This window comes from Copidosoma floridanum, unplaced genomic scaffold (genome assembly GCF_036245765.1).
Source record: "Copidosoma floridanum isolate Cflo_tuat_1 unplaced genomic scaffold, Cflo_Japanese_pri ptg000013l, whole genome shotgun sequence".
Taxonomy (NCBI): Eukaryota; Metazoa; Arthropoda; class Insecta; order Hymenoptera; family Encyrtidae; genus Copidosoma; species Copidosoma floridanum.
In genome coordinates this window covers 36,339,020-36,366,930 of record NW_028321890.1, presented here as the reverse complement: position 1 = coordinate 36,366,930, position 27,911 = coordinate 36,339,020, and the positions used below count along the sequence as shown (strand labels likewise).

The window sequence follows — 27,911 nt, the reverse complement described above, 5'->3', positions numbered from 1 at the left end:
TATTTGCCTGCTGATACCCACTCGGCAGTGTATTTTCATTCCAACTTTGTTGCGGTGAGCGAACCCGACCGAAGTGCGGGTTTTTTTTTTTTTTTTTTTTTTACTCACAAATTGTTTGGATCGTGAAAATGACAGTGGAATGCCAAGTTGATTTTTCAGTTTAATGGTGTAGCAAATTTAAAAAAAAAAGTAATTTCACGTAGGATTAGTTATCACTAGAGGTGGTGGAAAAAATGTGAAAAAATGTTACGGATGCGATCTTACATAAACTGCATCTAAATTTTTATTTCATTTTAATGGTACAGAGTTAACTTTATATAATAAACTTAACGATAGGAAAGCGCAAATTGTGCATTATGAATCAGTGCCACGATGTTTCATCTTTCAATTTTTTTTTTTTATATATATTAAAAGCACGAATAATAAAATGAAACAACAAATACCTGAAGTTTTTTTTTTGTAAACATAAAATAAATATACATTACTTTACCATTACGTGGTACTTTCATCGAGATAATTATAATCAATTAATCTAATAACTCTGTAAAAAAAAAAAAAAAAAAAAAAAGAAACAAATAAACAATGAACAAGTATTAAGTTTGGCTTGAGGTCAATTAGTTAAAAAAAAAAAAAAAAGAGCAACAGATAATGGGAACATACGTAATAAGACCAGACTTTGTTGTTTACAGAAATGCTCCTTATTTTTTATCGTACAAAGGCAACGGAGTGCTTCTTTTAACGATAACTGGCACCATCTCGATTTTCGTCGTATAAAAAATATATATAAATGTAAACGTTCCAAAGACTTCACCCTCCTAGACATTCAACATCGCGTAAAACTTAATTACCTTAGTTAAAAATAGAATCGATCTATTTGGACTGTTTTTTTTTTTTTTTACAAACTGTTCTTGGCCTTTAATTTTTGCTGGTGAATAATATAAGCGCCAGCTGCTTCCCTAACGTTCCGTGATAACATTTTCTCCCTAAAGTTGATAACATTGATGTTGGTTTTGATAACTTTGGCAGCCTTATTCAGTTCAACAATGCCAAATCGCGTGGTGCCACCTTGCGAGCTCAGAGGAATGAAACCATCATTAACCTGGACGTTGCGAGGTACTTTAACAGGAGTGTTATCCATAATTTTGCGCTCGGTGTTTTTCGATAGCTTTTGTCGTCCGACTGCTCGCGAAAGGGGCTTGTCCGTCAGTTTCTCAAGCACGTCCACGGGCAGTCGTTCCAGACTCTTAGTCTCCTGTGCTTTCGATTTCTCCTCGAGCTTTCGTTCAGCGTGCTCTCTCTGCTTTTTCTTACGATTCTCCTTTTGGGCCTTCACGCTATCCTCCACCTGCTGCAACGATTTCAAAGCAGAACGACGCGCCTCGTCAAAGGTTTCAACATCCGGAGCTTCGTCGTCGTCGCAAGAGACTTCCAACTTCCTCTTCTTGGATTTCTTTTCCAATTTCCGAGACTCACTGCTCGACCGTAATTCCTGGCTCTGTTGAACGCTCTCGATGTCCAAGTTTTCTTGGTCGGACTTCTCATTTGACAAACGCTTTGTATCCTTTTCACGTATTTTTTTGGGTACAGCTGCCTCTTCTTGATTCATTGATGCAGCTTCTTGAGTACCCAGGGATTTTTTCTTTTTCTTCTTTTGCTTTTCTACCATATAAGCCACGACGGCTGGAGGTTCCTCAACAACCTGAACTTCGGTCTTCTTCGACTTTTTCTTTTTCTTCATCGAAGTGTCTTCGTCCGGTTGTTCAGCCTCGATTTCTTTTTCCAGGTTTTCTTGCGTCTTTTGCTCGCCTTTGAACGATTCTTTATCTACTTTAATCTTTTCGGGGTTATTCTTTTGCTTCTTTTGGTTTGCTGCTGCAAAAGCTGAAATGGCATAGAGTTCCTCAGGGAACTGAATTTCGTCCACTTCTGCCTTAGCCTTCTTTTTCTTTTTTCCAGCTGCTGCCGTATCATCGGCTGCACTCACACTCTGAGAGCTCTCGTCCAATAAACTTTTTTGCTTGTTCTTTTTCTTTTTTTTCTTAGACTCCGTAGGCTCAACAGATACGTTTTTCTCCTTTTCTTTTGGCAAATCTACTCCCGACTGCTTGTTCTCCTTCTGGCTAGATCCTGTAGATTCAGCGGATGCATTTTTCTCATCTTCGTTTTGAGAACTCAATTCTAAGCTAGCTTGCTTCTTCTTCTTCTTTTTCTTCTTTTTTTTGGACGCAGTTGATTCCGAAGTAACGTTGTTCGCATCTTCTTTTTGCAAACTGTCTTCCAAGGTGACTTGCTTGTTCTCCTTTTTATCGGACTCGGTTGATTCGATAGTTTCATTTTTTTCCTGGTCTTCATCCGGCAAAGTTTCTTCCCAGACAGATAGGTCGTTTTTCTTTTTCTTTTGTTTTTTCTTGGGCTCTGTTGACTCGGTAGATGTATTATGGCTGACATCCTGTTCTACGATTTCTTCGACACGAGCTCGTTTCTTTTTATTGGTCAGCTCCTTCAAAATGCTGTCTTCAAGATGTGACTGTCTGAGCGATACATCAACTAACTTTCGCTTTTTCGATTTTTTGGAGGATTTTGGTACCTCTACGGGTATTTGCTCTATTTCATTTTCTTGCTCATTTGCTTCATTTATTTGACTAGTGCTTTTGACTTTTCGGCTTTTCGATGACTTCACCTGTTTATCCAAATCACTGTTTTTCATCGACTCCAAGATAGGAACGGAGTCGTTTAATTTTGATTTCTTTAAATATTTGGTTGTCGGTGTTTCAATATCAATAGCTTGAGCTGTTTGACTCAGCTGATACTGCGACCACGGCCAGCGTTGCGAAATTTCATCATCTGCGGTCCGTTTCGGTAATGGAGTGCTAGCCTCGATGCCAAGAGTTATGTTTTTATTGAACTTTTCTAGTTTGTGCTCTGGTTTGACAGTAATTATGCGATATTCGTTCTCGCCAAAACCAGCTTTAGAATCGTCAAAAGCAATTTTGTTCTCATCATCAGAGCTTTCATCGAAATTTTGAGTTTGCACAGATGTATTTTGGCTTGTGTTTTTCAAAGAATGTGAGGATTCACGCTTCTTATCCGCTATTGACTTCAAAACTTCCTCAGATCTCTTTACAATTGACAAATTGGATTTTGAGCTATCGGAAAGTGATACATTGGCACTCGTACTTTGAAGTAAACTGCAGTTGATGATACTTTTAATTTTGATCGATTTAGATGGATTTGACGATTTATCTTTTGATTTTGAGTCATTGAAACTATGATCTTTTGTATCTTTTTTACTTTCGTTGTGTAAATTTAAAGATTGATTTTGGCTCTTATTTTTTACAATCAATTTTGAATCGTTTGCACTAATGTTCAACTTGGATTTCGATTTATTACTGACCTTCTCTTCTTCAACCTCACCCTCGTCTTTATTCTCTTCTGCTCTATTAGATTTATTAGCAATCTTTTCTTCTTTAATTTCCTCTTTTGTTTTATTTAATTTGGATGTATTAAACTTGGATTTAAATTTATTAGCGATCTTTTCTACAAGTTCTTTTTTCTTATCCTCTTCTTCTTGATTGGATTTATTAACAACCTTTTCTTCTTCGATTTCCTCCTCATCTTCATCATCCACCGATTGATTAGATTTGTACTTATTGGACTTGGATTTATGAGCACCCATCTTTTCAACTTTCTCATCTTCATCCTCATCTTGATTTTCTTTGTCTTCATCATCCGTGCTTTCGACATCTACCTCGTCATTGTCGCTTATATCGTCCATCACATCACTATCATTATCAGATGTAATAAAATCCTTAAGATCAGAGCCATTATCTTCAGAATCTGAGTACTCCTCTTCAGATGCGTGGCAATCATCCCCATGTACGTCATCATCCTCGTACTTTTTATTGCGTTTACCTCCAAGATTGTACACAGCATCGATATCCGAGTCAATGCTGTTATCAGACTCATCTTCATCGTCATCAGATTCGTTTGACGAGTTATCCATATCTGATTGATTAGACTCACTATCGTCAGAGTCTCCGCTTGGGAATAAAATATCATTGTTATCATCAGAGTCAGAGCCATCGAATGCTATTGTTGAGAGGTGGTCTGAGATGGAGTCTGGTTTTGGTGGATTTAAATAACGCATACGCTCCATATTTTTTTTCAAGGATGTTTCGAGTTCCTCTTCTTTTTTCTGCTTATTAACGATTTTTTTGGGGCTAAGCTTGGACATCGACAGATCCCTTTCCTCGAGAGATGACTTGGCTGGAGTCTTTACAGGAGTATTTTTTGCAGATTTCAAGCTTTTTTTGGAGACGTTAAGACACTCATCAATTTTCTTTTCTTTTTCGTCCTTTTCTGTATTTTGCTCTTCTTCTGACACATCAACATCAGATTTTGATGAGACAGAACAATTCAACGAAATTCTCGTATACTTTTGTAAGGGCGAGTTAACAATTTCTCTCAAAGATTTGTCTTTCTTCATAGATAATGGAGTCATCACTTTATTAGACTTTCTTGTTGACTTGTCTTTTAACTTTTCATCATCAGTGTCACTGTGATCATTTTCATCTTCAGACGATTCAATCATGTTTTTATCCAATGATTTTCGAGATGTACCAATCAATGATTTATTTGAAAAACTGACATTTTTTGAAACTGTTTGACTAACCAGGCTCTTATTCATTGATTTGTTTGACTGACTTATATTTAATGTTTTTTTACTTGTTTCTAGACAATCATCTTCATTAATGTCTTCATCATCTATTTCCATTTTTTCAACAGCTGAAGTATTCATTGACTTAACAGATAAGCTTGAAGATGACCCTTTGTTTGATGACTTAGAAATATTCAAATTAATGGATGAAGACACTTCATCTGATTCACTTTCTCGAACTTTAGAGTCTGATAACGATTTTCTAGCTTGTAAAGACTTGTTTAATGATTTACGTCCTTTTTGGGGGGAAGCGAAAGAGTTTAATGCTGCCAATGGTTGTTTTGAAGCAGACTCATCTGATTCACTTTCTACATCATCAAGTTTTGATAACGACTTTCTGGCTTGCAAAGATTTGTTCAACGATTTACGGTCTTTTAGGGAGGAAACAGAAGAGTTTAATGTAGCTAATAGTCCTTTTGAAGGAGACTCATCTGATTCACTTTCTACATCTTTAACTTCTGATAATGACTTTCTGGCTTGCAAAGACTTGTTTAATGATTTGCGTCCTTTTTGGGAGGAAATAGAAGAATTTAACGTGGCCAATTGTTTCGAAACAGACTCATCTGATTCACTTTCTACATCTTTAAGTTCTGATAACGACTTTCTAGCTTGCAAAGACTTACTCAATGATTTGCGTCCTTTTTGGGAGGATGCAGAAGAGTTTAATGTGGTCAGTAATTCTTTTGAAGCAGACTGTTCAAGTGGTTTTTCTTCTTGACAAGATTCATCTTCATTTTCATCATCGCTATCGGCATCAACAACAACGTTATCTCCTACGGTCTTGTCTAACTCTTGATTGTTTGAATCATCGTGTTGTTCCACTTGGTAATTTTCATCAAGTTCATTGCTGTTATTTTGTTTTTTTTCCAGTGACTGACGAGACATCTTTAAAAACGACTCAATTGCTTTTGGACTTGGCACATTAGAGACATTGCTCTCTTGACTCAGTGATTTTCTTCCACACGAATTTCTTTGATTATTTTTTGGTTTTTCCTCGCTTTTCTGGACAAAAGATTTTTTAACCGTATCTCTGTCCCCATTTTGCACTTTAGACTTATCGGACCACTCATCGGCCGGAATATCTCGGAACAATTCTTTCACAGAGTTCTCATTATCGCTCTCCGATACCTTGCTTTTAAGCTTGTCTGCGTCTTTCTTCAGTTCCTGCACAGGTGTTTTCTTGGCCAGTGTGATTTTTTCGGGCACTTCATCGACAGGACGCTCTTCTTTTTCTTCTGGTGAAGATGTCGCATTATCCTCGTCATTTTCTGTAACAGCAGAAGATACACTATTTTTATCTTCACCAGATATGATGTTGCTTTTGATTATTTTTGAGTCAGTCTCATCAGTAACATGAATTTTTTGCATTTCATTAAGGCCAGTTTTATTAATTGAGCTATCCATATGTTCTGAATGTGGGTCATCAGTATCGTTATTATTGGATACCAGCTTAGCACAGATGTCAGTTTCGTTCGCTGTAACTATTTCTTTTTTCATTTCAACTTTGTTAGCGGAATAAATACTAGAATGGTCAACTTCCGTGCTAGAGGTATCGCAAAATTCTACCAAGGGTTTTGAAGTTTTTATCGGACTGTTGAATTTTGTAAGGGGTGTGATGTCTTTGGATTCAACATCTTGTTCAACTATGCTAGAACTTTCAACATTATCATTATAGTTGGTGACAATTGACATTTGACTAATCGTAACAGAATTTTCTAATTTATCACAGATTTCAGTTGCAGAACCCAACTTTGTTTCTTTTGTATCGAAACTGTCGACAGATACCGAATTTTCAGTTTTTTCGTTGACCTGTTTTATATTGTCAGAGTCATAGAGTTCATCAATATTTTTACTGTTTAAACATGATTCTTTCACTTTGGAACTGATTTCATTTACCCTCGTCTCTTTTATTTCAGCTTTATCTTTTTGTATTACAATTTTAATATTTTTCTTATTTTCAGTAATTGAACCCGACTCTGCGATGGAAATGTTACTTTGATCAACCGATTTCAAATTTTGAGTTTCCTCAGTGTTTCCGACAATTGAGACCGATACATCAGCCGGTTCTTCAATTTTACATATTTTATTTTCAAAAGTTGGTGTTGAAATTTCTTTATCATTAGTTATTAAATCACCGTCCCTTTTATCAAAATCGTTAAAACCTTTGACATCCGGGTCATCTGAAATTTTAGAAATCGATTGTTCCTGTTGATAATTTTCATCAGCGGGCAACGAACATTCCATTTCATCACAACTACCTTTTCTATTGTTTTTGATATGTAAATCTACATTTTCCGATTTGCTAATGATTTCAATAGGATTTGAATTTGCCTCATCATGAGGTACTTTGGTTAGGAAACTAATATTTTTGTTATTTTCAGTCACGGAAAATTCGTTTAGTATATGAATTGATTTGGTATTTTCGGTATTTGTAAAGTCTTCAACATGAGTTTGACTAGATACTATTTTATCATTACTTTTTCTGTTAAAAACATTCGCGTCGCAACTATTGACTTCTTTGGAATCAGAGTTCTCTTTATGTTCGTCCGATACCGCCTGATCATAATTGTCTAATTCAGAACTTGAAATATCTTTTATATTTTCATTTTCAGTATTTATAGACGAACTTTCTTCACCAGTCATTATTGATTCACATCCTTTGACGTTTAGAGGTGAAGAAATTTCTTTATCATTAATAAACGAGTTGATTTCTGCTATAATAGACATATTGTCAGATTCATCATCGGAAAGTACTATTTCAATCGGATTTTTATTTTTAAAGGGGTTATTTTTTATAGAAATTTTAGTTGTGTCAATTTGTGTCGGAAAAAATAATTTATGTTTATAGCTGGGAGAAATAGTCTTATTTTCATATTTACTTGAAGGCAAAACATCAAGTTTTTCCGTTTCGGTCTTACTTTCGTGCATAACAACCGTGTTTTCTTTATCAGACGTATTTAATTCTTTATTTTTAACATTAACAAGAAATGTGTCGTCTTTTACGTGATCGACTAATTTAATATCTGGTAAAATTGACTCACAGTCGTTACAAGAAATTTCCATTGATACTTTGTTTTCGTTATTAAAAGATATATCTTTTTCATGATTTTGAAAATCAGTGTTAGAATGAGCACGATTCTCAGATTTATTTTGAACGTCAATGATAGAAACTGATGGTTCTTCATCATCCTCATCATCAACCGACATTTTGTATAAACTACCTTCACTACCACTATCTACATCTATTAAAACTTCGCTTTCGACATTTATAACATCATTAGAGGATTCAACATTACCTATGGATTCTGTGGATGGTGGTATAATTTCTTCTATGTCAGTTTGCACAGGATCACGTTTAGGAAGTTTTTGGACACAATCAGCGACTACAACTACGGCTGTCTTCGTCTCCGGTATCTTAGTAATTGTGTCATCGTTTGGTTGACTTTCGGTAACGTCGTTACTTTTTAAATTTTCATCAACTTTCTCAAAATGTTTTTCTATTCGCTTCAATTTAACGTATGCATTTTTAATATCTATCTTTTTAGTATTTACGTCATTTTCCTCCGGTTGGTCATTATAGGGTTTATCATAAATGTCGTCAGCTTCTTTCGTGGGCATGTTGGCCATAACCGATTCAGTTACTTTTACAACATCAATAATTTCATTTTCATCATCGTTCGAATCATTATCAAGGGTGATTACGCTAATAGTATCAGCTAGACTATGATTTTTATCACGTAACAAAACTAACGAATTCGGTTCTGTCGCACCAGTTTGTTGTGACAAATCGCAATGTAAATCACTCATTGTTCTGCTGCATTCATTAGAATCTAATGCACTTAATAAAGGTTCTAACGTACTCTTACTAGTTTGCGTGACAATTGTTTTGGTAGTTGACTCATTACTATTTTCATTACGGCTGCTCGATTTGTCGGTCAAACTTTTTTCCAATTTTTTAGCCGAGTTCAACGAAGGCTTTTCCGAATCAGTGAAATCTTCTTCATCGGCTAAAACAATACATAACAAGGATTACTCAATATTGTATTTTATCTAAAAAGAGAATTTTTACGAAAAAAAAAAAAAAAAAACTTAATCATAGGTATACAGTAATTGAAAATTTACCTTTCATATTTTTTTCTGCTTCCTTAGTGGTCTTTGTTAATCTGTGAACGGGTTCTTCATCACTTGAAGATTCTGTAAATGATATTGAAAAAAATATTAAGTATCGACATTTTGAAATTGAAATAATTAGATGAGAATAGTATAAGGATCTTACCACCACTATCTTCTTGGATAACAGTATTTTCCAAAGTTTTATTAGACAGTTTAGTTTGTTCTTCCTCCTTGACGGTAGGTTCAGCTGGTACGATAGAAGCTCTAGTTCGGCGTCTTGCAGGGGTCGCAATCAACTCGTTACCCTGATAATCAAGTGAACTGGCTCTGGTTACATTTTTATTCCTCGTTACAGTAGGTGTGGACTTTGTCTCGGAACCTGCTCTAAGAGTACGCCTGAGAAACATTCATATAGATTATAAATACTTTGTCCATAATAAAAAATGCTTCTGGTTAGAGAAAAAAAACAAAGAAAGTTCGTAATACTTACGATCTAGCGGTGGTCGTTGGGGTGGCAACTGGATTCTGCGATAGGGAACTCCTTCTCCTAGTGCTAACCCTCCTAGGCGCGATGTCGTCCACTTCATAAATTTCACTGACATCCGAGGACGCCGAAGTCTTTCTTGACCTCATGCTTCTCGTGACGGCAGGCCTACTGCGAAGCGTGCGCCCGATGACTGTACTGGCGTCCGAGGTAACCGAATCCGGCGAGGAGTTGTCGGAAATCTGCTTGTTGATGATCCTCGTGCTCCTCCGAACTGGCGAATCCGTGACGCTCGCGCTAGTCAGAACTCTCGTTGATCTTCTAACAGTTGCTGCATGTCCATCGATATAAACAGAAACAGACGTTAACATGTAATAGTAACTTGTCTAGGTTTCCATGCTCGAGTGTCAGAGTTTACTGTGGGGGGGAAGGGGGGTAGTCATAGCCTTAAAAGAAAAAAAAGAAAAAACGAATGCCGAAACAAAACAACAGTACAGCGGCCATAGTTTAACGGTGAAATTCAAAATTAGTTAAAATGATTATTTCTCGAGGAATCGAACTTAGGGGCACGACAGTATCATTAGCCGGTAGACATTTGTTAAATGGTCGTGGTTAGTCGCGTGGCGAAAAACGACCGTTAAGACAGACAAAGGAAAGGCGGGCAAAATACCGGCAATAGCCTATTTTGTACCAAGGCAAGTCTCGATAATCTGCCAGCAACGAACTTTGATAATGTTTAAATCGAAGCACTTACAGGGGGTTAATTAATTTGATCGAGACTAGGATGTTTGTATGAAAAGGCATCGCGCACATTAGTAGGTACAGACATACTTATTGTACATGATTGTGTAACAGTTACATTGAAATACTTTAGTTTACAGTGAATAAAAGTATATCTGCTAAGGTGCAGCGAGAAAACACCAACGAGGCTAAATGTACACGTATGATGATTAATTAATTAGGTACTCACAGCTTCTGGGTTCTGATTCCTCGTCAGAGTCGCGAGCACCGCGTGGCATGTTGCTCGCGATTTTGGATACACAAACGTATATTTAAATAAATCTAACTCCGACACGTAAAACCTTATAGTGTCATGTACTCACACTTGCTTGAATCTCAATAACTGTAGTAAAGGGTGTTAACTTAAAGGTCAAATGGATCAACGAAAAAAACAACACGTGTACGAGAACAAGCGCGAGCAGGATTGCCGATCCAAAAAATGCACATCGGACAATTGAATTGGCTCGCAGCACACCTACCTACTACACATATAAATACATGTGTATGTGTGCAGTGTGCGCGCGCTGTGCGGCTCAGCGCTCCCAAAAGTGGCTACCGAACTTGGGGGGAAATTCAAATTGGCTATATGGAGCAAGACGCAAAACCTCAGATAACTCGACAACATTCCATACACCATAACTTGATCAATTAATCCTAAGCTATTTAACCCAATAACCCAACGCGCCCATACGCAGTATCACGAGCATTAATAATTAATAAAATAAATTAAACAATAACGCAAGTGCCAATCCCCACACAACCCGGGGCGCTTACTGGTCACTTTAATTATTAAGAAAATTAATAAAGTAGAGCAAGCGCCAATCCCCACACAACCCGGGGCGCTTACTGGCCGCTTTGATAATTAATTAAATAAATAAAATAACACAAGCGCCAATCACCACACAACCCGGGGCGCTTACTGGTCACTTTAATTATTAAGAAAATTAATAAAGTAGAGCAAGCGCCAATCACCACACAACCTGGAGCGCTTACTGACCGCTTTGATAATTAATTGAATAAATAAAATAACACAAGCGCCAATCACCACACAACCCGGGGCGCTTACTGGCCGCTTTGATAATTAATTAAATAAATAAAATAACACAAGCGCCAATCACCACACAACCCGGGGCGCTTACTGGTCACTTTAATTATTAAGAAAATTAATAAAGTAGAGCAAGCGCCAATCCCCACACAACCCGGGGCGCTTACTGGTCACTTTAATTATTAAGAAAATTAATAAAGTAGAGCAAGCGCCAATCCCCACACAACCCGGGGCGCTTACTGGTCACTTTAATTATTAAGAAAATTAATAAAGTAGAGCAAGCGCCAATCCCCACACAACCCGGGGCGCTTACTGGTCACTTTAATTATTAAGAAAATTAATAAAGTAGAGCAAGCGCCAATCCCCACACAACCCGGGGCGCTTACTGGTCACTTTAATTATTAAGAAAATTAATAAAGTAGAGCAAGCGCCAATCCCCACATAACCCGGGGCGCTTACTGGTCACTTTGTTAATGAATATATTAAATAAAATAACACAAGTGCCAATCCCCACACCACCCGGGACGCCTACTGGTCACTTTAATTATTAAGAAAATTAATAAAGTAGAGCAAGCGCCAATCCCCACACAACCCGGGGCGCTTACTGGTCACTTTAATTATTAACAAAGTTGATAAATTAGAGCAATCGCCAATCCCCACACAACCAGTAAGCGCCCTGGGTTGTGTGGGGATTGGCGCTTATGTTATTTTATTAATTATATCAATTAACAAAGTGACCAGAAAGTGCCCCGGGTTGTGTGGGGATTTGTACTTGTGCTATTTTATTAATAATTAAAGTGACCAGTAGGCGTCCCGGGTTGTGTGGGGATTGGCGCTTATGTTATTTTATTAATTATATCAATTAACAAAGTGACCAGAAAGTGCCCCGGGTTGTGTGGGGATTTGTACTTGTGCTATTTTATTAATAATTAAAGTGACCAGTAGGCGTCCCGGGTTGTGTGGGGATTAGCACTTATGATATTTTATTTGATATATTCATTAACAAAGTGATCTGAAAGCGCCCCGGGTTGTGTGAGGATTGGCGCTATTGTTATTTTACTTATTTTATTAATAATTAAAGTGACCAGCAAGCGCCCTAGGTTTTATGGGAATTGGCGCTTACTCTACTTTGATAATTTTGTTAATAATTAAAGTGACTAGTAAGCGCCTCAGGTTGTGTGGGGATTGGCGCTTGTTCTACTTAATTAATTTTGTCAATAATTAAAGTGACCAGTAAGCGCCCTGGGTTATGTGGGGATTGGTTTTTGTGTTATTTTTTTACTTATTTTATTAATAATTAAAGCGACCAGAAAGCGCCCCAGATTTTATGGGGATTGGCGCTTACTCTACTTTGATAATTTTGTTAATAATTAAAGTGACTAGTAAGCGCCCTGGGTTATGTGGGTATTGGTTTTTGTGTTATTTTTTTACTTATTTTATTAATAATTAAAGCGACCAGAAAGCGCCCCAGGTTTTATGGGGATTGGCGCTTACTCTACTTTGATAATTTTGTTAATAATTAAAGTGACTAGTAAGCGCCTCAGGTTGTGTGGGGATTGGCGCTTGTGTTATTTTATTAATAATTAAAGTGACCAGTAGGCGTCCCGGGTGGTGTGGGGATTGGCACTTGTGTTATTTTATTTAATATATTCATTAACAAAGTGATCAGAAAGCGCCCCGGGTTGTGTGGGGATTGGCGCTTGCTCTACTTTATTAATTTTCTTAATAATTAAAGTGACCAGTAAGCGCCCCGGGTTGTGTGGGGATTGGCGCTTGCTCTACTTTATTAATTTTCTTAATAATTAAAGTGACCAGTAAGCGCCCCGGGTTGTGTGGGGATTGGCGCTTGCTCTACTTTATTAATTTTCTTAATAATTAAAGTGACCAGTAAGCGCCCCGGGTTGTGTGGGGATTGGCGCTTGCTCTACTTTATTAATTTTCTTAATAATTAAAGTGACCAGTAAGCGCCCCGGGTTGTGTGGGGATTGGCGCTTGCTCTACTTTATTAATTTTCTTAATAATTAAAGTGACCAGTTAGCGCCCCGGGTTGTGTGGTGATTGGCGCTTGTGTTATTTTATTTATTTAATTAATTATCAAAGCGGCCAGTAAGCGCCCCGGGTTGTGTGGGGATTGGCGCTTGCTCTACTTTATTAATTTTCTTAATAATTAAAGTGACCAGTAAGCGCCCCGGGTTGTGTGGGGATTGGCACTTGCGTTATTGTTTAATTTATTTTATTAATTATTAATGCTCGTGATACTGCGTATGGGCGCGTTGGGTTATTGGGTTAAATAGCTTAGGATTAATTGATCAAGTTATGGTGTATGGAATGTTGTCGAGTTATCTGAGGTTTTGCGTCTTGCTCCATATAGCCAATTTGAATTTCCCCCCAAGTTCGGTAGCCACTTTTGGGAGCGCTGGTGCGGCTGTGCCGCCTTTCTCCAGTAGTAGTAGTCCCGCGTGATTTCGGTGATAAAATTTTGATGATTTTTTCGAAAAAATTCGGCTTATTCCTTTTCATGCGCGTAAATGTAAGTAGTATTGCATTATTTTTTTGGATTTTAAAATATATGCGTATAAGCACTTAAGAACACATGCCTAGATAGAATTGTACAAAAAAAAAAACCTTTTATAAATCTACATTGACGCAAATACGTGTATCTCATCAGCTAGTGTCAGCATGTGGAAAAGAATTTTTTTTTTCTATTACAAAACATTAAACAATACCATAATAAGACTATCCATAAATGAAGCCTGCAAATTTTGTATTAAAAATATTTAATCCACAGGTAAAACGATTTTCTAGCGATTATATCGACATTGTATTACCCCGGTTTTTGTAATTCCAATGCAATAGCGATTGAAAAATTGTATTTCAATCGGTAATAATTTTTTTTATTTATAATCGAATTTTCATGGGGACACATTTTTTTACTCTTAATAAGCGAAAAATTTCTATCATTTTTAAAAATTATATACAAATAACGCACTTGGCTGTTGGTAATGAAATACGGCAATTACCTACTATAGAAAATGGATTCGTATGACATTTTTTGTCATAATTCCCAGCCAACTAGCCAAGACTTCATATATACACGTAATGTGCTGATAGTCAAATGGCACAGTATTTTTTTAACATAACAGATTAGTTGGATTTCAAGGATTAACAAAAAGGACATACTTTATGGAGAGAATTGTTTAATTTTTATTAAAAAATAGTGAAATAAGTGTTGCATGACGTGATTTGTATTATTACTTTCGGTTTACAAATAATATTACAAATACGCGATGCGCAATCTTAAAGTAACAAACATTCGGTGTTTAAAAATAAATAGAATGTTTATGAGTTGGGGTTGGCATTTGGTCCACGTCTTCGTCCGTATGTCTGTACAACATTGACAAATCTGCGGTTGTACTGGATACGTCTCTTAGCACGTCCAGTCTTTTTCTTGCTCTTTTCTTGTTTCTCAACCTAAAAGTATTATAGCCATTTTTAGAAATGTTTCATTCGTAGAATATGAGCTATTTAAAATTATTAATTTTAATGACTTTTGTTACAGATGAATGAAAAGTAAAGCTTAATTGACACCTCTACTTCACTTTAATCTGTTTTTTACTCTAGCACTGCTATTTTACTACTTTTTATCAGTTTAAAACAGCAGCTTAGATCAAACAGTGCAGAAAAAAGTAATCTCCCATAATGGGACCATTATGTTATTTAATGAGCAAATCTAAGTTGATCTTACCTTGGGTGTTTGTCCCTTTACTTTACCGGCACGAGCAAGTGAACCGTGCACTTTACCTCCAAGCAGACCTTCATTAACTTCAATGGTATTTGTCGTCAAGTCATTCACACATGTATCATCATTAAGTGGTGCACCAGCGCAGTAAAGTATGCAGTCTTTCGTGATATCTTCAGAAGCCAAGAGCTTAGCCTGTAGAAAAAAGATTATATTGTTTTAGTATCAGTTTCATAAATTGTTTGATGAGAATGGACTAAATTGTATGATTATTGTTGTTGGAAATCTATGAAAAATCAGAAGCTACTGATCAGCTTCCAACTCCCTGAGATTCCCACTTACTCTGGCATTATTGCTCGTACTGACACTGCTGTTAAATACAATTGTCAGGTTATCATGTAATGCCTTACTCTATTAATATTTTTGTAGGTAAAAAAAAACTCAAGATTGAAGAAAACTAACTCAAATGTTATCAGTTCCATCAGGTATCATTCTTTTACATTAAAAGTTCATAATCTTTCAAGTGTTGTGGTGTGTATCCACGTGAGGAAGGCAAAGTCTAACCTTAATCTGGGCAACGGTATCGTTGTCCTCGCAGTTGACGACGAACGTCTCCTGTCCTCTGATGAACAGTTGCATCTTGACTGTTTTTATACCTGTAAACAAAGTAGTTGTAGCAAAAATAAATCCACACAATTTTGCTACGAGTAACAAATGCGAAAAGAGAAATAATAGAATCACCACGTGTAATGCATTTCTTAAATATTTACAAGTACTTTACGAATTTTTTAACGAAAGAACTTTTAGTTGTTGAAGAAAGTTATTTTTGTAAACTATATAAAAGTTAATAAAAAATTATGAAAAAATCGTAAAAACTTTAAGTATATGATATGATGCCGTAGCGATGATTACCTCTTTCGTGGACTCACGACATGAAAGACAATATTGAGGTTACGTTGACCCCAAATTCTCTCTCCAGTGTGTACGACTCCACTGATTGGACGATATGAGGGCTGTCGGTGATTCGACAACAGTAAACTTGCCGCGAAACTTAAAAATTGGCTAGACGATTAGATACAAATATAGTGTTATAATAACAGAGAGGTTTACAATTCAATTTACAATCAAATTGATTAAAACTAATAATTTACTAATTTCTCGATAAACGCATTGAAAAACGCGTTCGAATAAATCAAGGCTGTTGTGTTGGTAACGTAACATGCGCAATAATTTTCACTTTACTCGTTGGCAGTTGGCATTAAAGACCCCCTGCAGCCCGCACCCCACAGCAGCTAGTAGAGCAGAAGTGGTTGAAGTGACAGTGCGACAGTGCAAATTTTTTTATGTAAATTGGTTTAATTCCGAGATACTTTATGCATGATCAATAAGTCCGAGTTATGCATTCTTTCCTTTAATAGATCGCACGGTGTCGTACGATCGTTGTTGAATAAGATATCTGCGGTAAATTTCTCTTCGTTATTTCGAGTAATGGAAGACAAAGAAATCAAAAAGGAGCAAAAAGGTAATTTTCTGCAAACTTGAATTTTGCGCATAAAGTTTCAGTTTTTGGAGCAACACAACCTTCTATATGACATTTTTTTTAGACAGCAGTGTCTCGGAGCATGACAGTTCAAGTTCATCTGCGGATTTAGCTGATTTGGTGGAAGGTGCAGAAAATTCAGATTCAGGAATGGAGAAAATTCGCAAATTTTTGGAGCGAAAGTTACATATTTTTGAGTCCAGTCATGAACCCGGAGAGAAAGTTCTTGAAGACGTAACAGTAGATGGGATTGTTGATTTTATAAAGACTAACAATGTCACAAAAATAATTACTATGGCAGGTGCTGGAATATCAACCTGTAAGTTTGTCATTACTTGTAATTTCTATATACTTATAACGTATTCTATATACAATATTATTCCAATATATATAAACGTAGCTGCTGGAATCCCCGACTTTCGTTCTCCGAAGAGTGGACTGTATCACAACTTGGAAAAGTACAATTTACCCCATCCTCAGGCTATTTTTGAATTGGATTTTTTCAAAACGAATCCTGAACCATTTTTTGTACTTGCAAAAGAACTACTTCCTGAGGGATACAAACCAACACCGAGTCACTATTTCATACGTCTGTTACATGAGAAAGGACTACTTTTGAGGCATTACACTCAAAACATCGATACCTTAGAAAGAGTGGCTGGATTACCAGAAGAAAAACTAGTAGAAGCTCACGGTACATTTCACACTGGTCGATGTCTCGATTGTCGAGCTCCATTCGATTTAATTTGGATGAAGGGTAATTCAAACTTTGTGGATAATTATATTCTGATGTCTCTCACATTCAAATTCACTTTCTGTTAATATTCATAGAAAAAATAAAAGAAGCTACGATACCAAAATGTGAAGAATGCACCGAAGGAGTTGTAAAACCTGATATTGTTTTCTTTGGAGAAATGTTACCAGATAAGTTTCACAAACTGATTGAGCAGGACTTTCCACAAGCAGAACTTTTAATAATCATGGGCTCCAGCTTACTCGTTCAACCATTTGCATCTCTAGTGGATAGGTAATTTCCTGAATTCTCTATATATTTGTACATATTTTTATCACTCTATCTCTCTCTCTCTGTCAATAACGTTGTAGGGTCAAAGGCAGTTGTCCGAGACTGCTTATAAACAAGGAAAAAGTTGGAATGGCTGACAGATTATCAAGATTCTTGGGTATAAATAGCGGTATGAATTTTGATTCACCAAATGCCAGAGACGTGGCTTGGTTGGGTGACTGTGATGCAGGATGTCAGTTGCTAGCTGAAAAGCTTGGCTGGAAAGTATGTCGTTTACCTACCTGTACATTGTAGTATATCAGAAAAAATTTTGAATATATTATATTTCATATTAACACATTTGTAGGAGGAATTGGACGACCTTATTACGAAAGAACATAAAAAATTGGACAGCGAAACAGTGAGTAAAATAATACCGTAATTAGATTGCTTGAAAATAACTAAAAATCATGATCGATAATTATATTTTAGGCACAGTTGAAGGATTTGGTGGAAAAAGAAAATCGTCGATGTCAAAATGAAAAAGCAAGTAACTTGTAATACTAGTATTTGTATTTTATTGGAAGAATTTTTTAAACATTCAACACTAAAAATGAATGGTTTCGAGCTTAATCAACATTTTTATTGGCAAAGATTAGAATTAGTTTGTAATTAATTTAAATTATCGATAAACAACAGCATACCTTTCTTGCTGTAGAAATTTTAAAAATATAAGATTTCTCGTTCCACGATGATTAATATTTATAACTAAAAGATAGAAGTACGAGCTTTGTACATACATTTTAAAAATACTATATTTTCAAAGTAAATGTAGATATTTAATTTTTCTTATGTTGTGTACCATTGATCATTACACTTAAATTTTTATCAAGACTGTGCAGATATTCCATTACAAGATTCATAATATAAATAATGCAATGTTGTAAACCGCGAAATTGAAAAAAAAATTTTATTTTACAAATTGTAATTTTTTAAAAACTTTTACCACTTTTTATTCAAAAAATAAATTTTATTACAATATCAACGTATTATAGATCATGAACAATAACTTGAATTTGCACTTTATTTCATTGCAAACGGTTTAACGACGACTTCTTCGCTTTCACGTTGATGCAACTGTCCAATGCCAACAGCTGACGTTGCTAGAGGCTCTCGCCCAGAGTAACGTAACTAAAAAACATTAACTCATCTTTAAGTATGATTACGACAAAGATCCCTCGCGTAGTTTGCACTCGCTAGATGTATATAATACACGTACCTTGTGCCCACAAAGATTTTCAAATCTGATTTTCATAAAATTCCACGCACCCATGTTTTGGGGCTCCTCCTGACTCCAAATGAAAACTATATCGACAACGCAATCATTTGTTATTAAGATTATTTTCAGCAAAATCCAAGGAAACAAAAACACTAACCCTTTGCATTTGTGTATCTCTGAATTTCCTCGTTGATCTCGGCCACGGGAAACGGACACAAACTCTCGACTCGAATTATCGCCACATCCCGAGCTCCGAGCACTTCCCTGCGCTTCTCAAGCTCGTAGTAATGCTTCCCGCTTACCAATATAACTTTACGAACAGCGTCCTCGTTCACCTTTTCATCTCCTGAAAAAAAAAAAAAAAAAAAAAATTGCCATTATCACGAGCCATTCCATGTGAAAAACGTCATTCGTACGTGTATTACCTATGACAGTCTTGAAAATAGTGCCTGGAGCCATCTCGTCCAACGACGACGTGGCCGAGACGTGTCGGAGTAGCGTCTTTGGGGCAACGATAATCAGTGGTTTCCTATAGTTTCTCACCATCTGTCGCGAGCCCATTAAAACAATCAGTCCTCATAATTGTGTACCATAAGTTAACTTGTATGGTTTCAAAAACAATAATAACAAAGTATACGAAGAAAAAAAAAAATTATGCAACTCGAGTGTCCGTTTGTAAGCCTAGTTCGACACCACACCAAAATCAAACAAATACAACCTGTCGCCTGAGAAGATGGAAGTACTGCGCTGGCGTGGTCGGATTGACAACTTGCATGTTGACGTGGTCCGAGTCAGGGCTGTCCTCCTTGCTGTCCGTCTGTTGCAGGAAGCGCTCGATCCTGCAGGAGGTGTGCTCGGGCCCGGCACCGTCGTACCCGTGCGGCAGCAGAATCGTCAGGCCACTGGCGGTCATCCACTTGGTCTCGCCGCTACTGACGAACGCGTCGATGATCACCTGGGCACCGTTGAAGAAATCCCCAAACTGCGCCTCCCAGACGACCAGGCAGTTCGGCAGGGTGATGCTCAGCCCGTACTCGTACCCCAGCACCGCCTCCTCCGAGAGTATGCTGTTGGCCAGCTCGAGTTTGCCAACTTGTCCCTCGAGCATCGCGTTCATTGGGATGAAGATGTCGCCGGTCGACTGATCCACGAGCATCGCGTGCCGCTGCGAGAAGGTGCCCCGGCCTACGTCCTGACCGCTCACGCGGACGTTGTAGCCCTGGTAAAGCAGACTCCCGAAGGCCATGGCCTCGGCCGTCGACCAATCTATGCTCCGCCCGTCCTCCTCGAGCCGCTTCAGCCGGGCCGCCACGTGGGACTTGAGTAGCGTTGGATGCACGTTCTTTTCGTACACAAACGGTATCTCTTAATCGTCAGTATAGGAGCGTCGAGCGCTTTACATACCAGTTCGTCCGGGCACCTGACGCTCATGCTCGCGACGAAGCGTAAGAGACTCGTCTCGACCCCGGTGTCCCAGGTGGTCGTCACGCTCGAGTCCGCCTGTCCCAGCTGGGACCAGCGCCCGGCGAAGTAGCTCGGTTGGGGCACGTAGTCGTCGACCCGCTGAAGTGCCTCCGTCAGCTGGGCCCAGTACTCCTTGACGATCGCCTCGCCCTCCTCCGCGCTCATAACGCTTTTCCTCGACAGCTCGTCCAGATAACGGTCAGGTATCGATCTGAAATCGCAAAATTGTCGTCCACCAAAGCGTCAATAAGACAAAGTGCACGTACACACCGCCGGCTGTTGATTAGTTTGTATCTGAGGGGATTTGTGAAGGTGGGGTCGTCGAGCTCGTTGTGCCCCCAGCGCCGAAAGCAATTCAGGTCGACAAATACGTCCTTCCGAAACTCCCTCTGGTACCCGAAAGCCAGCCTAGTTGCCCTCACGACCATCTGATGAACCCCCACGCAACATGAGTTTGCCGTGTGTCACGAAACGGATCTCGTGTATAAGCTCTCGGAGTAACTTACATCCACCTACCTCCGGATCGTCCCCGTTGACGTGGAGAACCGGCGCTGCGATAAATTTGGCGAGGTCCGTGCAGTACCTCGAGGACCTGCCCCTGGAGCTTGGGGTCGTGAAGCCAACCTGATTGTTAACCACGAGGTGTATCGTCCCTCCGATCTCAAAGTGCGGGACTCCAGTGAGGGCCAGGCACTCCTGATTGATCCCCTGGCCGGGGTAGGCAGCGTCCCCATGGACCTGGATATTGAGCACCCGGTCGGCCCAGCGAGCGCCCGGCTCTTTGGAATAGTCGCCATCCCGGAGATGCTGCATGAGACCCCGAGCCCGGCCCATCGACACCGGATTCACCGCCTCCAGGTGGGAAGGATTGTACAGAACGCTGGCGCTCAACCCAGGACCCAGCTCCGCCGAAGAGACCAAGTGACTGACTACGTCGCCCGTGGCCCTCGCGTCCCCGGAAAACTCGGGCAGTCCACGCAACTTGCGGAACAGCTTCTCCGGGGCCAGTCCCAGCATCCCCGTCAGCAAGTTCAGCCGGCCACGGTGCGGCATACACAGCACGAGCTCCTCCAGCGTGTCTGCGACCACATAATTATATCGTATGTATAATGTTATATTTGGTCCTCTCGTCTACACAATGTAGTTTTGACCCACCGTTTCTCGACAGCTCGAACAGTTCATGGAAGAAGCCCATCGTGCTCTCGGCGCCCTCGGCCCCGTATCTCTTGAGACTGACGAACTTGATGGCCAAGAACTTGTCGAACGCCTGGCTCCTGAGCATCTCCCTGGCCACCGCTCGCCTCGTCCCGTCGCCGAGGCCCTCGAGGTGGCACTCCTCGAACTTCCGCGCGAACCATTCTCGCTCCTCCTCGCTCTAGGACATCACACGACATGGCGTAGTTGTTTATACATTAATCAAAAATACCGGGGTGGTGGTGTCGTCTCGCTCACCTCGAGATAGCTGAACTCGGCCGAGAGGCTGCCGCTGTAGACTTGGTCGAGAAGGTCGCGGGCCTCGGCCACGCTGGCCTCGTCGCGTCCGGCGCGCACCAGTAGGCCCAGGCCCGAAACGCGGTCGTCGAGGTCGAGGCCGTAACGCTCGGGTCGTAGCTCCGGGAGCGGACGGCGCGGCTGGGACAGGGCGATTGGGTCGACGCTCGCTTGCTTGTGGCCGTGCTCGCGGTACGCCCCGACGAGCCGGTAAAAGTTGCTGTACCTCGAGCGAGCCTCCACCTCGGATCTCGGCACTGTTGGGACAGAGGGTTTATTATACGTTACGTGTATATTTTGGATGGTATGTGCGGTCGTGATGGGTCGTCGGGGCGCACGTGTATACCTGCCTTCGAACGGTCGCCGGGGCAGTTTCTCGCGGTGCCCGTACACGCCCGCCGGTCCGGTGTGGTAGGCCCTCCGGGATAGCCCCACAGACACTAGTCGGAGGTTCCTGTGCATCGTGGACGAGTACATCCGAGTTTTTTTTTCGCCGGTCTGGCAAACAAAACCGTAGCAAACACTACGAGCAATGTACTCTGTCACGACTGGGGCATCATTGTTAATGATTGTAGTCCACACGCCAGATAAATAAATATATAACTACGGGTGTGGAGAGAAAGAGAGAGATGTTATCTCGAGCGGGCCTTGGGCACGGTGGGGGCTCTTCGTAATCGAGTGGGGCAGAGATATCCATACATTTTTTGTTGTCGACGATAAACAATCGTTATCTGTTTGCACATATATTATATATCTCGATGCGCGTCCCGTAGGTATACGAGTATAAATTTATCATCTGTTGGCTCGTCGTTTATTTCACAAACTCTGGAAGTATACTTTTTCACTTGGATAAATTCAATTAACGCGTATAAATTTTTTTTTAGTCTTACATTATGTACGGTTTTCCTATATGCTCGCAATACCGCGGGTGAATGACTTTCGCTCTTTGATTGAGTCACGTGGTGTTCGTTTGCCATCGATGATTCTGTTACGTAGGTATATCACATTGAATCGGGGGGAGGGGGGGGAGTGTATTATATACCAATGGGAATTTCACGATGTTATATAGGACAAAGCGTGGATGGGCGTAAAAAAATGTGCCTTTAGGATTTTTTTTTTTTTTTTTTTCTTTTTGTCATACAGTTATAGTCATGTTTGTATATTTTATTGGTAATAATCTCCATTAGATCACAGTTGCTATTTATTGACAACAGCATCGCGTGTATTCCAAAACAGAAAGACACCCTTTTTTTTGCGCTCAATTTTTCTCACTTGATTGGATAATTTTATGATTTTTAAATACAGTATTTTTCCTTCGATCCATCACTAAAGCGTCGAGAGATCGAAAAAAAAAAAAAAAAAAAAAAAAAAAATCACGATCTTAATTATTGTGCACATGGTATAGTGTAGCTTAGATGTCTGGATATGCCGAGCCAATGTGGGCGCGGCTCCTGTAGGTGAACTTGTAGGTGACGATGTTGAACTTGGTGCCGCCAAGGGAGACAGGACACGGCGTGTCGGGCCTCGCGTAAAAGCATATAGTGTAGAGGGCCATTTCGAGCTCCGGCGAGGTGCCCACGAAAATGTTGGTCACCGGCTTGTCGATGCCGTCGTACTTCATGTGCAGTTTCACGATTGCCGCTTTCTGGAAAACATCGTTCAATCATCGAGTGAAAACTTTCTTTTCCATTGCTTTCAATATTCAACAAAAGTAGTACATTGCAATAAAAATTATTTTGAAATTCGTTGCAAATTTTTCCAAGCCTTTGAATCGACAAATTTATCAAATTTACCAAAGTAGATCAGCTCTGATTAGTGTGAGTAAAAAAATTACAGTAAAGTAACTATTGAGAATATCGTAGAAAAAAGGGCCAACTCACGTCACCAAGGTCGACCTTCTTGATGTAGCCGAGGTAGTCGAGTTTCTTGTTGAGCTCCTGGGCGTTGAAGTAAATCCAGTTGTGCAGCCCGGATACCTCGGTGCCCAGCTTAAGCTCGGTGAGGAAGACGTGCTCGAAGCCCGTGCTGGTCCTCAATCCACCGCCCCTCGAGTACAGATTGAACCACAATTGGCGAAGTATGTCGTGGTACACGTAGTAGTTCTTCTGGACAAAGCCCTTGTCCGCGAGGAAGCGCATCGCGTGGCTCATGACGTTCGTGCTGAGGAACGTGTCGACCAGTTTCTTCTCCTCCTCGCGCTGCAGGGGACTTATCACCTCGTTCTCCTTCGTGTCCAGTTTGTAGTTGTCGTAGATCGACAGCACGCGCTCTATCGTCGGGATCTTGAGGGCCTCGGGCTTCACCGTGAGAAGCCTGAAACATGTACATGTTGTCACTTGTCCCCTACAATCGAAGAGATAGCTTACGGCTCGGGAGCCTCGTCCTTGGGGCTGTTGCTCGTGGTTTGTTTCTGCAAGTTGAGGGTGATGTACTTGTAAGCGTTGTTCACGTCCCTCAGGAAGAGAGCCTCGGAGAGCTTCTCCAGGTCCTCGTCGGTGACTCCGGTGCCCTTGCTGTACACCGGATTCATCTGGTATGTCGGTTTGCCGGCGTTGGCCGCTATCGCCCCCGCCGCCGCACCACCCGCGGCTACCACCGCACCCGGTGACAGTCCCGATGGCTTGGCCGTTGTCGGCTGGGCGCCGGGCTTGTTCCCGGGATGCGGGTACTCTGTAAATTTTACTTGTATATACATAAATCTTCGTTTTTTTTTATTCCCTCACATTTTTTCCTCTTCCTGATGCAATACAAAAAAAAAGATAAACGCGGCGTCCCCGCTTTTTAATATATTCATCGGCACAGGACACTACAACATTACAGCATCACAACGATCTTTTGGCGTTTTCATGAGTTATTACATATTCGTTAGCTCGTTTCGACAAGAATCGGCTTTTGTTCGGGAGGCACTTGTACCGAACTAACGAGTCTTTGGAAGTGAGAAAAAGATGGATTACCAAACGGTCCGTGAGCTGCAGGTTTAGTTGGAGTCGAGCTGGGGCTTTTACCACCGCCAGCCACGTCGGCCCAGGTTCTCGTGCCGGTAGGTTTAGCCGTGGAGGACGGTGCCACTGGGGCAAGGGTCGGTTTGGCTATCGAAACGGGCGCGACTGTCGGTCTGTGGGTGGTGCTCGACTGGGCAGTCACGGGCTTGGCTGGAAGCGGTCTTTTATCACCTGTGGGTACAAGCAGATCATACATTTTTCAACATTGCTCCTCACCATGGGCGTAAATACATATACTTACCGGGCGCCGGAGTCGACTGCTGGTGAGTCACTGCAGCTGCCGGTGTTCCCGGGACGGAAGCCGGCCGGCTACCTGATCAACCGTTTGAGAAACGCATACGTACAATGTTTGGGAACAAAGATAATTTTGCATTAGGTATACTTTGATTAGCGATACGAACCAGCGTGTGCATCGGGTGCCTGGGCGGGCACTTTGGGAGGTGGTCCGCCGCGCTCGGCGCCGGCAAAGTCGGCCGCCCAGTCTTTGTGGGTGCCGGGACGGCTGGGTTTGTTGGGCTCGCCGGGGTTGGGCTTGCGCGGCTGGTTGTTGGCGTCCTCGCGTATCTTTCCACCGACGCTGCCGACGCCGATGGCCAGGGCCGGGTCCGCGGCCGAGGCTATGCCCTTGTTGGCGCTGGCCGGAGTCGCGCTGGTGGTTCTGCCTTTCGGCGTTGGTGTGGCTCTGGGGGTCGTCGATTTCGGCGCGGCCGTGCTCGAGGACTCGTCCTTCTTCTTTTTCTGCCAGAACTTCCATCCTGACGAGGAGGTCGTCGAGGACGGAGCTACGGTCGTGGTTGTGGTTGTGGTCGTGGTTGTCGTCGTGGTGGAGCTGGTCTCGGGCGAGGTATCCGGCGACACTGGCTCGTCCTTGTTGTCCTTGTCTTTTTTATTCTTCCAGAACTTCCATCCTGCGCTCGACGAGTCTGACGGCCGGGAAAACGAAACATTTTACTCTCTCCATCCACTGTATACAACTACTGATGGTCCCGGAGCTGGTGATCGCGTTTTTTTTTATTATACTCTCGATTTTAGTGCTTTTGGATTCTTTTCCGATCAATGTTTCAAATATTTTTTAATACTATGGTATCTTACGAATGTATAAATTATCCGAATTATTGTTACAAGTGATTTTATTTTCATTCGTTTTATTTAATAGTATATATTATGCAGTTATAAAAAAAATATAGCGAAAATTGAAGAACCAAGATGGATTTTGCATGTAGTTGAAAATTAAAAAAAAAAAAGAGATCACGTGGCTCGTAATTACATCAGAATGTTTTGCGAATGGGATATGTTGATAATTCTATGCAATGAACTTTATGAAATAAGGTTATCGCGATATAAATTTTAGTGCGATCGTGGATTGTGTGGTACGTGTAGCATAAACGAAATAGAAAGAAATAAATAGCTTGCTTCAGTCTTTTTTTAGCATTTTGGACTAGTATTTTTAAATAAAATTTTTCTAGTGCTATAAAAAAATATATGTAAAAGATAATCAAGATTTTCAAATACATTTTTTCTCAGTCCTAAATATTTACAATGCCACAATTTTTAAGTGTGACTATTATTTGATTTTTTGTTTGTTAACTATTCGTTTTTGTTCACGGCAATTCGACCGCAGTCTCGAAATTTTTTCAGCTGGAAGAACAAGTTGAGGCGACATTGGTCTTGAGCTGAGTGACCTGCATGCACTTATTGCACAAATGCTCGTGTGTGCACAAGCAAGGAACGCAGGATATAGCTTACTCATCAGAACCGAACTGAATTCGCAATGAGATGAAAAAAAAAAAAAAAAACCAACGTGTTTACACTCCATTGAGTTGTTTTTTCTTTCCACGTAAATATCACGATATTATTTTACTTTTATATATACATTATTAATACAATTAGATTTAAGTCTTTGAACTGGACGAAAAGTTTTCTATTTTAATTATTAAAAATTAAACCTTTTTTCAAATACACATGGCAAACGAAGCATATTGTATTGATACTTTCACTGCCACAAGTTTTCTACTATTAATGATTTATTTCGATATGAGTACGATTTATACCACAAATTTTATTGTTGCCGTGATAAAACAAAAATTACTCAAGTTGAAATCCTAAGCGGTAAACCGCAACTGTCGATTTAGTAACGATTTCCCTTTCTTTAGGTATAGCCGATCTTACGATAAACCGATTAATCGCGGCACCCTACCACCCTCTGTCGTCCGGTGACTATACAACTATTTCACGCCTATAAACCAACAATTTTCACACTCACGGAGTCTTTGGCTAATGAAAATAAAACAAGGGGCGAATTACCGATTATCAGCGACAGCGACAGCAGGAGAATCAGGAAGTGGACTCCTCTCATCACTCACTTGCAATTCTCCCTCGTAGGATACCAATATAATATAACGATCACTGCCTTGCAGCTAAGTAGGTATATACACGTTTACTTACTCGCGCGCTCGAGATCGACTGAAACCTCTTGCCGTAATGGTTTATGGTCCGAGCCAACCGATCGCGCCGCAGAGCCTCCTTCCCTCCCAAGGCAGCGTCACTAAGTTATTATTATTATTTTTCTCTTCTCGTCTTCTCTCCGACAAACTGCTACGTGTGTTGTGAGTGTGTACACATTATACCAGAGATTTTCGAAAAGTAGCATACTGACCAGTCACACACTACTTTGGTTGGCCCTCGCGTGAATAATGTGACTGGTCATTGTGACATTTACTCCTTGTATATTATGTACATACATGTTTGTGCACCTACATAATTATTTTTAAAAAACACCCGAAAGATTAACGGGTAATTTATGGATTTGTTCGTTGTATGCACCTTGGTTTATTTATTTATTTGTTTATTAAAAAATTTAATTTTTAGTCCTACGGCACGTAAAAACCAAAAATTGTATTAGAAATGATTAAGTTGACTGGATGCTGCGCCGAAACGATGATCTCACTATATCTTTCTCGTGATTGGTGTGTCTATCTTGCCACTGATCCAGAGGACTGCGGAAGGTCAAGCGGAGCCGGTTATATGTGTTTATACTCATTAGGTATTTTATTTTCAACTTTAGAAGGTAGCCAAGGCGAGATTCTTGACCGATTGCTTCTATTGTTGCGAGCGAGAGAATTTTTTTTTTTTTTTTTTTTGTACTATGTACACTTAAATTCACTGTATATACTTTCAATTTTTTGCTTATGAATGACAAATCGTTTGATATTATTTGTGAAAATATCATCAGTTTCATCGTGAGATAATATCAA

At 40.1% G+C, this 27,911-nt stretch overlaps 5 protein-coding genes across 11 annotated transcripts; 1 reads left to right on the top strand and 4 right to left on the bottom strand.

Annotated features, from left to right (window-relative positions):
• Positions 1 to 260: 260 nt before the first annotated feature.
• Positions 261 to 10,547, bottom strand: LOC106646871 (uncharacterized). Of its 4 annotated transcripts, none has more exons than XM_089591597.1 (6): positions 10,285 to 10,547; positions 9,321 to 9,645; positions 8,994 to 9,226; positions 8,840 to 8,911; positions 8,014 to 8,724; positions 261 to 5,985 (listed from the first exon to the last, which is right to left on the bottom strand). In XM_089591597.1, exons 1-6 carry the CDS (start codon positions 10,331 to 10,333, stop codon positions 896 to 898), a joined length of 6,480 nt encoding a protein of 2,159 aa, XP_089447723.1. In that variant the 5' UTR covers positions 10,334 to 10,547; the 3' UTR covers positions 261 to 895. The 4 variants fall into 4 exon arrangements, with proteins under 4 accessions (XP_089447723.1, XP_014218524.2, XP_014218525.2 ...); XM_014363038.2 differs by having other exon boundaries at positions 8,578 to 8,724; XM_014363039.2 differs by having other exon boundaries at positions 8,584 to 8,724.
• Positions 10,548 to 14,319: 3,772 nt separating this feature from the next.
• On the bottom strand, positions 14,320 to 15,872 carry LOC106646876 (ubiquitin-like FUBI-ribosomal protein eS30 fusion protein). The gene is made up of 4 exons (XM_014363044.2): positions 15,791 to 15,872; positions 15,443 to 15,534; positions 14,885 to 15,073; positions 14,320 to 14,610 (listed from the first exon to the last, which is right to left on the bottom strand). The coding sequence occupies exons 2-4, from the start codon at positions 15,515 to 15,517 to the stop codon at positions 14,479 to 14,481; spliced, it is 396 nt and encodes a 131-aa protein (XP_014218530.2). The 5' UTR covers positions 15,518 to 15,534; positions 15,791 to 15,872; the 3' UTR covers positions 14,320 to 14,478.
• A 273-nt stretch (positions 15,873 to 16,145) lies between these two features.
• Sirt2 (NAD-dependent protein deacylase sirtuin-2) lies at positions 16,146 to 18,795 on the top strand. 4 transcript variants are annotated; one of them, XM_014363042.2, is made up of 8 exons: positions 16,146 to 16,223; positions 16,297 to 16,400; positions 16,483 to 16,737; positions 16,819 to 17,175; positions 17,250 to 17,445; positions 17,523 to 17,706; positions 17,789 to 17,842; positions 17,914 to 18,370. In XM_014363042.2, exons 2-8 carry the CDS (start codon positions 16,367 to 16,369, stop codon positions 17,980 to 17,982), a joined length of 1,149 nt encoding a protein of 382 aa, XP_014218528.2. In that variant the 5' UTR covers positions 16,146 to 16,223; positions 16,297 to 16,366; the 3' UTR covers positions 17,983 to 18,370. The 4 variants fall into 4 exon arrangements, with proteins under 4 accessions (XP_014218528.2, XP_089447073.1, XP_014218527.2 ...); XM_089590948.1 differs by lacking the exon at positions 16,146 to 16,223 and adding an exon at positions 18,576 to 18,795 and having other exon boundaries at positions 16,305 to 16,400; positions 17,914 to 17,967; XM_089590947.1 differs by lacking the exon at positions 16,146 to 16,223 and having other exon boundaries at positions 16,230 to 16,400; positions 16,487 to 16,737.
• Positions 18,796 to 18,852: 57 nt separating this feature from the next.
• Positions 18,853 to 22,117, bottom strand: LOC106646768 (putative 2-oxoadipate dehydrogenase complex component E1 homolog). The gene is made up of 9 exons (XM_014362889.2): positions 22,006 to 22,117; positions 21,617 to 21,912; positions 21,320 to 21,539; positions 20,681 to 21,243; positions 20,435 to 20,592; positions 20,105 to 20,375; positions 19,419 to 20,042; positions 19,126 to 19,246; positions 18,853 to 19,046 (listed from the first exon to the last, which is right to left on the bottom strand). Exons 1-9 carry the CDS (start codon positions 22,115 to 22,117, stop codon positions 18,853 to 18,855), a joined length of 2,559 nt encoding a protein of 852 aa, XP_014218375.2.
• A 692-nt stretch (positions 22,118 to 22,809) lies between these two features.
• Positions 22,810 to 27,060, bottom strand: LOC106646831 (uncharacterized). Its single transcript, XM_014362977.2, has 7 exons — positions 26,962 to 27,060; positions 25,059 to 25,580; positions 24,899 to 24,970; positions 24,610 to 24,828; positions 24,022 to 24,325; positions 23,536 to 23,968; positions 22,810 to 23,300 (listed from the first exon to the last, which is right to left on the bottom strand). Exons 1-7 carry the CDS (start codon positions 27,011 to 27,013, stop codon positions 23,067 to 23,069), a joined length of 1,836 nt encoding a protein of 611 aa, XP_014218463.2. The 5' UTR covers positions 27,014 to 27,060; the 3' UTR covers positions 22,810 to 23,066.
• Between the last annotated feature and the right edge of the window lie 851 nt (positions 27,061 to 27,911).